At 38.1% G+C, this 12,539-nt stretch overlaps 1 protein-coding gene across 1 annotated transcript in view; it reads right to left on the bottom strand.

The window, feature by feature from the left end:
* The window catches only part of ola1 (Obg-like ATPase 1), a 173,465-nt gene that overhangs the window by 82,290 nt on the left and 78,636 nt on the right, over positions 1–12,539 (bottom strand). Inside the window, exons 5-7 of the mRNA XM_063050101.1 lie at positions 4,020–4,195; positions 2,064–2,144; positions 1,737–1,834 (exon numbers count right to left, since the gene is read on the bottom strand). Coding sequence (XP_062906171.1) covers positions 1,737–1,834; positions 2,064–2,144; positions 4,020–4,195 — 355 coding nt within the window. The remainder of the gene's footprint in view (positions 1–1,736; positions 1,835–2,063; positions 2,145–4,019; positions 4,196–12,539) is intronic.

Genomic DNA, 12,539 nt, shown 5'->3' with positions numbered 1-12,539 from the left:
GGTAATTCAAAACTAATTTTCCTGTACTACTTGTAATTGTCCATATTCCTCATATATTTAATCCAATTTTTGTCTCTTAACAATGAATATAATTAATTCAAGACAAATGTTTTATCAGTGAGCCAATATTTTCCAAGCACCAATGAAGCTAAAGTGCATCAGTTAAGATATTAATTAAGAAACAGCCACCATAAATGTTATCTGCATGAGTCTTTCACACCTGGAAACTGCAAGTACTGACTTGGTACATTATGACAATAACTTGAACACACACAAACCTCCTGTTATGATTGTTTTCAAATGTATGTTTTTTTAAACCCTGGTACAAATGTTGTGCAGAGAAAAATAGAGCATTAAAGTTTTGATACGATCTATATAAAGAAGAAAAAAAGGATCCCCAATTTCAGTAGATGCCTTCTACATCACGCAATGCTTCCACTCATAAATGTATGACAAATACTCCCTTAATCATTATTTTACGGGCAGGGATGTGCAGGGGGTAGTCAGTGACTTGCTGGAGGGAAAACAGGAACAGCAGGCAGCAAATTGTTCAGAAAAAAATGGCTATGTGGCAAATTTGCTTTTGGTACATCACTCGTTTGCAATGACTTTGATCCTCTGACAAAGACAGATAACAGTACACTGCACATTTTTAATTCTATGATTCAACAATGAATCATGAACCTTACAAAGCAAGCTTCTTTACGTTGTAAGTAAAGATTCACAGTTCATCCAGCAAAAACAATGTTTTAATTCTACTAGCTATACATGTTCAAAGGAAATAATAAACTCTAATCAAAACTACAAGTGGAAAGTTAAATCATAGGCAAACTTCTCCTGAAAGTTTGTTTATTATTGGGGTCTATTATTAACTGTGCAATTACACCACACTATCTTCACTTCTGGTCAACTCAATGAGTGTGAAATCCTTTCAATTTTGGAAATTAATCTCATATTTTACAAAGTTTTCAATTCATACAGTAATAATTAGCATACAAGATAGAAGTACAATGAAGACACAAACCAGTATATCAGTCAGGGGCAGATAATAAAGGACTTTTTTTTACATTGTTTCCATGTTTAGAATCAACAGGAACAAACCAGAGTTAATATATTAATAAATGAGGAGAAGATAATTTACTCATTTAAGATTGTCTTCAATCTTTAAATTTATTTTAGTCTTACTCCTCTTGTACTGGCATCATTTCCTCAGTGATCCTGCTGATAACAAATACAAAATAACCCACAACGGCTACCATACCAGTTATGTACTATAATCCAAATTAGAACAATTACTTATATTTACTTCAAGTGTGCAATTAAGAAATATTCTTTAACCCTCCATATTTCTAGTTTTCATTTCCTTTAATCATAGATAATTTCTATTCCAAATGTCTGCTCATTTAGGTACAAATGAATAAATTATGCATTGAGAGCACTTTTAGTCTTCAATTTTGCAATTTTCTTCAATGAAAACGCAAAATAAGAAACTTCATTAAGTTAATACTCCAAAGATTATGAAGGTTATTCATAGTTACCCATGTTACATTAATATACACCTATCAAACTAGCATTAGAATAAAGTTCTCATTTAAAAACTGTTTTGAGACATTATGACGAACATTGTATTTAAGATCTGACCTAAGGAACATTCTATCATTAGCTTTTACAGATAAAAGCACAGATGAAGATAAATTTAAAGAGTCACGTTTTCTCTTTCCAGTGGGGAAACTCACCATTTATTCTTCCTTCTAATGTAGTCTTTCTCAGACAAGTTAACCAAATAAATCATTGGCTTTGAAGTCAAGAGTAAATGTTTATTCAATACATCAATCTGTTAAAAAAGCCAAAAAAAAGCAGACTTCAGAGCTCAATTTCTTTCTAAGAAGAGACCAAATAAGAATCAATTTAACAATATTTGTCATACTACATGTGAGACATTTTAAGTAACTAGGAAAGTAAATTATACAACAGTCCTTCTTACAACCTAATTACAAGATTTTTGTCGGATGAAATGACATGTAATGCAGTTTATATATATAATACATTGCTCCAAGTCTTACCTCCTTGTCATTCCAATCATGATAGAAGCGCACATGTTTCTTTTCATCTATAACCCAGTTCTTGACTTTGCACATTATATCCTAAAAGATTATACAAAAACAAATGTGTTACAATCTATAAAAGTAAATTAACTCTACAAGAATTGGGCAATTATTTTCCAGTTGTTGAAATAGTATTTTATTTCAAAGGAAAAGCTTCATGGAATGGAAGGGAAAAATACTTTTGTTAACTTTCAACATAACCTTTTCAAAAATATGTAATCATTCTCACTAGTTTGTGTGAGAAAAGCAACATTGGAAACCAGGATTAAAATAAATAAATGACTGAAGACATGGAAAATAAAGGGAGAACAAGAAGCTAAATAAAACATCCACATTTATCCAACCTCACAGAAGCCAGCAAAAATAGTAAAAAGCTTATTCTATATTTGCTTTTTGCCAATACCTCCCCACTTCCAGAAAACGAAAAGGAAAATTCACTTCAATTGCACAATAGTAACAGAATCATGCTGGTGATCTCCAACCAGTACATTCAGTTTCAGAACATCTTTCTCAACAGGAAATTTAAAGGCCTTCTAGTTATCAAACCAATGAGCATTCAGAAGGTGCAACTGCAGGAAGACAACTTGCTTTGTTTCTCTGTCCGTTCCTTAAAGAAAGATTAATCATCTGTGAAATGGAAACGGCAAACAGCAAGTGACACAAACTGAACTCTTAAAGCCTTTCCTTATCCATTTCACTGCTCTGAATCGAGAGCTGCATGTGGCACAATTTCCTTTACAAGCAGGTGGTAATAAAAGGCAGGCAGGTTTAAAAGGTCAAGCTTGACTCTTATGTACAAAAATGTATACATAAGATTTTCTGATAAATATTTTGTGATGGAAATATTTTAGCAACAGTACTAAAGACAGAATGTTCTTAACATTAAATTTTTAATTGTCTAAATACTTGCAAGATAAGCAGTCATTTAAATAGCAAGATTCTACAAAAATTCAAGTATATAAACTCGGGATCATTTTACCCCAAAAATACAAAACAGAATTTTATAATTGGCCAATATGATGAACATTGACAGTGAGAAAAACATGAAAGATCTGCGAAGTAGTAAATTTTCTATTCCATCAGAACATCTTCATGACAATCACATTTTTGATTTCTACAATTTTAAAATTTAATGACATGACACTAACAACCTGCACATGCATTACAATATGAAAATGCTAAACATCATCCTCACTAACTATTCTTTATAGCTTAAAAAGGCATCCAGGAGATTTCACTTGGCATCTTTACATACAACCTTTGACAAGTGATGCAGACCATTTTTATTCATTGCCTAAAATTGTCAGCAATTATGTGCGTCACTGGCCACCTGCAAATTCTGAATGCCTGCTCCAGCCATCATCACAAAAACCAATGTCAGGAGGATTAATCTGAGAAAACACCGAGTCCCCTAATGGTTTCAGCAGGTGAAATGGCCCAGCTGGTTAATACAACAAAGAGTCAGGATAGCTTCATCAAGATAAATGACAGAGAAAATAATGAAAAGGCCAGAACTTTAACTTGTAGAACAGAAATGATGCTCTGCACGAGTAAAAATCATAAGTTTGAATTATTTTCCCTAGCTGTCACATCAAGCACAAGGCTTAAAGATCTGTATAGTGCTCTGAACATGTAAAAGGTCTGTCCAAATACTTTCATTAGCCTGGCATTCTGACCCAAGGTTACCCACTGAATGAATAACTCAGTGCTAATGATGTCTACAACTCCTGGCCTCAGAATTTTATAATTTATATACAGAAATATCATGTTAAACTCAGTCCTTTAATACAACTGTCACAGAATGACCAAGGATAACAAGCAGAAAGTAGATCGACTGTGCATTTCAATTATTTCATACACAGCCGGAGAAAAGCAGGGGGTGACTGAGAGAGATGGGGCTGATATTTTACTTACGTATTCTGGTTTTAGTTTTTTGTCACCTCCTCTCACTGCCACTTTCTCCAGTTTGTCAATAATGGGCATAATGAGTTCTTCATCCTTTAGTCTCAGTTCTTCGTGAATGATTTCAATATCGCGAACAGGATCCACACTTCCTTCAATATGAACAATACCATCATCCTCAAAAGCTCCTGAAAGAGACATTTACAATGAAATTTTTAAAATAAGATTTGTTAATAGAAGTTAGAGAAGTACCTTCTCAGAGTACATTGATATAAATGTAATAATAAACTGAAGATAGCAACAGTGCATTTAGAAAGTGCACTACTGTATTCAATATCCCATTTAATTCTGAACCCCACCATTTTTGTTTCTATAAGAAATTAAGTGCAAATTGTAAAATAGTTGAATTCATCTGCCATGGCTCTTCTCAGAATCAAATCTATTTTATCATTCTAGCTCCAATGGTGATTAGATAATGAACCATTCAGACACACAATTTACACAGCAGCTAATTTCATCGCCCTGATTCCAGGGTATAGATTTTAGGGAGCCGTGAAAAGAGCAAATGACGGCGCATTTGTCATTTGTGAGTGACAACTATTCACACAGTTTGAAGAAATGGTTCTGGCCCTTATTAGGTACACATGCCATTATCACATATTTAAAGTACAGATAGGGCCATAATTTTAAATTGCCAACTGGAAATAAAAGTGTAAAACAACCAGATATTACTGGAGTATGTGTACTGACTCATGCCCTTCCATGTCATTTTTATTCAGCTTATGCAAACAAACTGCATAAATGTGATTCCAAAGAACCACATCTATAAATTATCACAGCCAAAAAATACCATAAAAAAATGAAGCAACTATCAAACAACAAAATCAGAATATCAGTTTAATATAGCTTGCAATTGCCGAACAGCTATTCTGAAAAGAACAGATTGCAGTGAATATAAAGGCCAATGTTACAAGTCAAACACAATGATTCATTACTTTAAAAGGTTATGTATTTATGGATCAGCTGCAATAGATAAGAATGAATGGAGACTGCCTTATTTTTCCTACTTCATAGAAAAATTTGCAACTCAGAAGGCCGTTCGGCCTATTATGTCTGTGTTGGTAGAAAAAGAACTGTCTAGCCTAACCCCATCTTCCAACACTTGATTCGTGGCCCTGCTAGTCATACATTTTAAGTGAACAATCAAATGCTACTTAACTATGATAATGTATTCTGCTTCTACAACCTTTCAGGCAATTAATTCCAGACTCCTACTACCCTCTAGGTAGAAAAAAAATCCGCAAATCCCCTCTAATTCTACCAGTCACTCTGAGTCTGTAATCCCATGGTTTTTGATCCTTCTGACAGGGAGATTGATCTTCTTATTAACTCTATCTAGGCACTTCATTGTTTTAATTGACCTCAAGTTCCCCCACAGCCAAAAAAAAAACAACCATAACCAATCTTTCATCATCGTAATGGCACCCTACAGTACTGTGCAGAAGTCTTGGGCATCCTAGCTATATGTATGTGTCTCAGACTTCTGCAAAGTACTGTAGATTATATAAGACAGTGAAGAAAAAGACTGCAAAACATTAGTGCAAAATCACAATTAAAACCTAGCCCATAGTAACAAAGAGATGATCTGTAGCATTCCACTTCCGAGATAGGATTAGGGTTATGCAGGTCAATTCAAGACAGTAGCTGTTCCTGCACCTGGTGTTGTGCGACTTCAGGTCTTGGTATCTCCTGCCTGATAGTAGCAGCAAGATGAAGACATTGCCAAGATCATTGATGATCAATGCAACCTTCTTGAGACAGTTCCTCATGTAGGTGCTTTCGGTGGTGGGGGAGGGCTGTGCTCATGATGGACTAGACTGTGTCCACAACTCTCCACAGCTTCTTGCATTACTGTGTTGGAACTGACATACAAGGCCATGATGCAACCAGTTATGGTACTTCTTACAGTGCATCTTGTACAAGTGTGTTAAGTATTTGGTGACATGCTGAATTTTTACCCACTTAATGACAACTATTAACATCAGGGCCACATCTGGGGAAATATAATGGTGTGATGACATTGTGAAATTCTCAAGAATTAAAAATATAAAACCCAGATAAAAGTACATGCAGATAACGAATACGTGCACTGACATGCAATGCTGCATCATTTTCATTCAACTTAATTTTTTTAAAAGTAATCCTAAAGGACAATATTCATAAATTAGCACAAAAGAAACACCAGGCTACCATTGAGTAAAATATTAGCTTATTAAAGGCAGCAATTGATCAACTCATTCCTCCACATCCATTAATATCCTATTTATTATATATTCTTTTGCCTTGATGCACCTCCTCAGATACATTATTACATACTTCTCTGGATTAAATTCCATTTACCAATTTCATTCCCAATATTTATTTTCCTTCAGTGTAAAGATTTCCTCTTCATTGTTATCACCAGTCAATTTTGTATCAATCTCTTTATCAAGCCACTTAAATACAAGTCTAAATCATTAGCAAACAACAGGAATTCTGCAGATGCTGGAAATTCAAGCAACATACATCAAAGTTGCTGGTGAACGCAGCAGGCCAAGCAGCATCTGTAGGAAGAGGTGCAGTCGACGTTTCAGGCCAAGACCCTTCGTCAGAATCATTAGCATGTATTACAAAAGTGTGGGCACGTAGCCAAGTGGTTAAGGCATTCGACTAGCTACCTGAAGGTCGTGAGTTCGAGCCCCAGCCGAGGACACTGGTGCCAAGCTGTATGGGTCCTAATGTCCTTCCCTTGGACAACATTGGTGTCATGGAGAGGGGAGACTTATAGCATGGGCAACTGCTGGTCTTCCATACAACCTTGCCCAGGCCTGCGCCCTGGAGAGTGAAGACTTTCCAGGCGCAGATCCATGGTCTCACAAGACTAACGGATGCCTTTACTTATTACAAAAACACAAGCATCCCATTCCTAAGCATGATGGAAACTTACTGTTAACAGGCTTCAAGGCATTAAAACATTCAACTACTACCTTTCGTTTCCTTCACCTGAATGAGCTTCAGACCCAATTGCTACTCTCGTTTGAATCTGAGGTATATACTCAGTTTATTCCTTCTTCCCTTGTAAACAGCTGCACAAGATTAACAGCTTCAGCACATCATTCATCAACCTCAAGAAGGCAACATCTATCATCAAAGATCCTCACCATACAGGCCATGCATCTTCTTGCAGCAGCCATCAGGCAGGAAGTACAGAAGACTAACGTTCCAGACCATCAGCTTAAGGAGCAGTCAAGTCAAGTCACTTTTTATTGTCATTTCGACCATAATTGCTGGTACAGTGCACAGTAAAAAACAAGACAATGTTTTTCAGGACCATGGTGCTACATGAAACAATACAAAAACTACATTGAACTACGTAAAACAACACAAAAACTACACTAGACTACAGACCTACCCAGGACTGCATAAAGTGCACAAAACAGTGCAGGTATTACAATAAATAATAAACAAGACAATAGGCACAGTAGAGGGCAGTAGGTTGGTGTCAGTCCAGGCTCTGGGTATTGAGGTGTCTGATGGCTTGGGGGAAGAAAATGTTACATAGTCTGGTCGTGAAAGCCCGAATGCTTCAGTGCCTTTTGACAGATGGCAGGAGGGAGAAGAGTTTGTAAGAGGGGTGTGTGGGGTCCTTCATAATGCTGTTTGCTTTGCGGTAGCAGCATGTGGTGTAAATGTCTGTATGCCTTCAACAATTTGGTTCTTAAATCAACCTGCAAAAGTTAATTCAGTATCACTGCAACATGTGACCATGTTGTTCACTATGCACTGCAATTGACCTTTTTTTCGAGAGTGTGTTTTACTTGTAAAAATTTTACATGAAAGAACACAATTAGAACAAAATCTTGTAGGTACTGGTATAAATAAATTAGATATTATAGAATCATAAAGCTGTACAGCACAGTAATGGGCTCTTTTGGCCTACTTCATCCATACCTATCACTGGTAACCTCATCTGTCCACTTTAGCCTGTGCTCACTACACCTTACCTATCCAAACATCTTTTAGATATTATCATTGTATCTGTCTTCATCACCTCTTCTGGTAGCTCATTCCAGATAATTGCCATGCTCCGAAGGGAAAGCGTACCCCTCAGATTTCCTTTAGATTTCTTCACCTCACTTTAAATCAGTGCCTCCCTAATTCTAGAGTCCATTCCCCAGCGAAAGATTCTGGTGATCTATCCTGTACACATCCTTCATAATTTTGCAGTCACTAAGATCATCTCATCTTCCATCTTCCAGTGAGAAGATATCCACCCTATCCAATCTCTCCTTATCATTACATCCACTACCTCCCCCCCCCCCCAATTAGTTACCATACTGGTTATAAAAAGGCCAAAGATAGTTAGGAATAAAATTTCAAACTCATTTTTATTGTCATGGGCACAAGTGCATGAATACAGCAGTGAAATGAAATAATTAACTGCAGCAGCATCACAGGCATGTAGCTTCAGATAAGCCGGATTCACAAGAAAAACATAGATTGAACATAAATTATACAGGCTATCAAAGGATCTGGACCAGCTGGAAAAATGGGCTGAGAAATGGCTAACTGAATTTAATGGAGACAAGTGTGAGGTGTTGCACTTTGGGATGACAAACCAGGCTACGACTCACACAGTGAACAGTAGAGTCGTGACAAGGGCGGTAGAAAAGAATGCATCTGGGAATTCAAATCTATAATCTTTTGAAAACGGTGTCACAGGGAGATAAAGTCATAAACAGAACTTTTGACACATTGGCCTTCACAAATCAGAGTATTGTGTACAGGAGTTGGGATGAATGTTAAAGTTGTACAAGATGTTGCTGAGAACTAATTTTGAGTATTGCCTGCAGTTCTGGTCAGCTACCTACAGGAAAGATGTAAGTAAAACTGGAAGAGTACAGAGAAAATTTACAAAGATGTCGCTGGTACTTGAAGACCTGAGTTATAAGTTCAGATTGAATAGGCTAGGACTTTATTCCCTGGAGAATGAGAGACGATTTGATATAGGTACACAAATTAATGAGTGTATAGACAGAGTATATGCAAGGAGGCTTTTTCCACTGAGGTTGGGTGAAACAGGAAAAAGAGGTTAAGGGGAAAAGATGAATTATTTAAGGGGAACATGAGGGTTGAGATCCCTCATCAAAAATTCAATACCCATGGCACATGTCAAAAGTTTGCCACAGATTTGTTCTTTTCTCTCCCAAAGATTACTTGTAGATGTAAGGGTAAGATGTAAGGACCGGGTCAGGTTACAGATCTCTCACTGGGTGAGCATCTGGGGGACAGTGACCACCGCTCCCTGGCCTTTAACATTATCATGGAAAAAGACAGAATCAGAGAGGACAGAAAAAATTTTAATTGGGTAAGGGCAAATTATGAGGCTGTAAGGCTAGAACTTGCAGGTGTGAATTGGGATATTTTTTGCAGGGAAATGTACGATGGACATGTGGTCGATGTTTAGGGATCTCTTGCGGGATGTTAGGGATAAATTTGCCCCGGTGAGGAAGATAAAGAATGGTAGGGTGAAGGAACCATGGGTGACAAGTGAGGTGGAAAATCTAGTCAGGTGGAAGAAGGCAGCATACATGAGGTTTAGGAAGCAAGGATCAGATGGGTCCATTGAGGAATATAGGGTAGCAAGAAAGGAGCTTAAGAAGGGGCTGAGGAGAGCAAGAAGGGGGAATGAGAAGGCCTTGGCGAGTAGGGTAAAGAAAAACCCCAAGGCATTCTTCAATTATGTGAAGAACAAAAGGATGACAGGAGTGAAGATAGGACCGATTAGAGATAAAGGTGGGAAGATGTGCCTGGAGGCTGTGGAAGTGAGTGAGGTCCTCAGTGAACACTTCTCTTTGGTATTCACCAATGAGAGGGAACTTGATGACGGTGAGGACAATATGAGTGAGGTTGATGTTCTGGAGCATGTTGATATTAAGGGAGAGGAGGTGTTGGAGTTGTTAAAATACAATAGGACGGGTAAGTCCCCGGGGCCTGATGGTATATTCCCCAGGCTGCTCCACAAGGTGAAGGAAGAGATTGCTGAGCCTCTGGCTAGAATCTTTATGTCCTCGTTGTCCACGGGAATGGTACCGAAGGATTGGAGGGAGGCGAATGTTGTCCCCTTGTTCAAAAAAGGTAGTAGGGATAGTCCGGGTAATTATAGACCGGTGAGCCTTACGTCTGTGGTGGGAAACCTGTTGGAAAAGATTCTAAGAGATAAGATCTATGGGCATTTAGAGAATCATGGTCTGATCAGGGACAGTCAGCATGGCTTTGTGGAGGGCAGATTGTGTCTAACAAGCCTGATAAAGTTCTTTGAGGAGGTGACCAGGCTTATAGATGAGAGTAGTGCAGTGGATGTGATCTACGTGGATTTCAGTAAGGCATTTGACAAGGTTCCACACAGTAGGCTTATTCAGAAAGTCAGAAGGCATGGGATCCAGGGAAGTTTGGCCAGGTGGATTCAGAATTGGCTTGCCTGCAGAAAGCAGAGGATCGTGGTGGAGAAAGTACATTCGGATTGGAGGGTTGTGACTAGTGGTGTCCCACAAGGATCGGTTCTGGGACCTCTACTTTTCGTGATTTTTATTAATGACCTGGATGTGGGGGTAGAAGGGTGGGTTGGCAAGTTTGCAGACAACACAAAGATTGGTGGTGTTGTGGATAGTGTAGAGGATTGTCAAAGATTGCAGAGAGACATTGATAGGATGCAGAAGTGGGCTGAGAAGTGGCAGATGGAGTTCAACCCAGAGAAGTTTGAGGTGGTACACTTTGGAAGGACAAACTCCAAGGCAAAGTTAATGACAGGATACTTGGTAGTGTGGAGGAGCAGAGGGATCTGGGGGTACATGTCCACAGATCCCTGAAAGTTGCCTCACAGGTAGATAGGGTAGTTAAGAAAGCTTATGGAGTGTTAGCTTTCATAAGTCGAGGGATAGAGTTTAAGAGTCGTGGGGTAATGATGCAGCTCTATAAAACTCTGGTTAGGCCACACTTGGAGTATTGTGTCCAGTTCTGGTCGCCTCACTATAGGAAGGATGTGGAAGCATTGGAAAAGGTACAGAGGAGATTTACCAGGATGCTGCCTGGTTTAGAGAGTATGCATTATGATCAGAGATTAAGGGAGCTGGGGCTGTACTCGCTGAAGAGGAGGAGGATGAGAGGGGATATGATAGAGGTATACAAGATATTAAGAGGAATAGATAGAGTGGACAGCCAGTGCCTCTTCCCCAGGGCACCAGGGCTCAATACAAGAGGACATGGCCTTAAGGTAAGGGGTGGGAAGTTCAAGGGGGATATTAGAGGAAGGTTTTTTACTCAGAGAGTGGTTGGTGCATGGAATGCACTGCCTGAGTCAGTGGTGGATGCAGATACACTAGTGAAATTTAAGAGACTACTAGACAGGTATATGGTTGAATTTAAGGTGGGGTTTATATGGGAGGCACGGTTTAAGGGTCGGCACAACATTGTGGGCCAAAGGGCCTGTACTGTGCTGTACTATTCTATGATGTACAATATACTGTCAAAAGCTTCTGTAAGTTTGAAAATATCAATTTAAAATATTCACAAAAATTTGAATTTTTTTTAAAAATTAAAAATCAAACTATGTTTCAAGTTTAGCAACTTAATAACAATTGAAATATGGTCAAGGCTCCAATGCATAGTCTGAACCCAAAACATTCACCACCCTCTGTATGGACAGATGCTGCTTGACCTGCAGATTACTCCAGCATTTTGTGAGTGTTGCTTCAGATTTCCAGCACCTATAAAATCTCTTGTGTCTGCTGATTTTCTCTTTTTGTGGCAGATTACAGCATCTACAGTCTCCTATGTCTCCAAGTTATTTCAGAAACGAGGGAAGAAACTGGCATCAAGTGGGAATAAAATTTCACACTTAACAATGGGTCACAAATTCAGCTGTCACTCAGCAATATTACCTTGTTCAGTACCCCAAGTATAAATGCTCAAAAAAGTTGAGAGCTTTAACAAAATTAGGTACATTTCTTCCTAGTGGCATTTTATTGTTTTGGGATTAAAATGCAGCAAGCTCTTCTCTCATTGGGACTTCTTTAAATTAAACTTCAAGAATAACTGTTGGCAAGTTTATACCAATATTGATATTTGCAGTTAAATTCTTGACAAAGGGGAAAGTTTAGAAATAAGTCAACAGCTTTCAAAAGACCATAAACTTTACAGATCCTTACACTGGTAAAAAAAAAACACAAAATTAATGTTCCTCTTTGTAGATTCCAATGCTCCTATCTTAATACATTTTTGTCAACTGAAGGTTACATGGGGTAAAATGAATGTGCAGATGGAAATAATCAATACTATGCTTGAGAATTTCCAAAGGTACCTGCAAATGTGCAAGGTGGTTGAGAGGAGGAGGCCTGCCTTGCTCAACGTTTCAGAGAAATTCCCATGGAAAACAATGAAGCGATGTGCAGAAAATGACAACCAATTAACACGTATAACTGTCTGTTCACAAAA

Source organism: Mobula hypostoma, chromosome 6 (genome assembly GCF_963921235.1).
Source record: "Mobula hypostoma chromosome 6, sMobHyp1.1, whole genome shotgun sequence".
NCBI classification, from domain to species: Eukaryota; Metazoa; Chordata; class Chondrichthyes; order Myliobatiformes; family Myliobatidae; genus Mobula; species Mobula hypostoma.
Note: the sequence above shows the minus strand (reverse complement) of the source record. Positions and strands in the feature narration are given on the sequence as shown.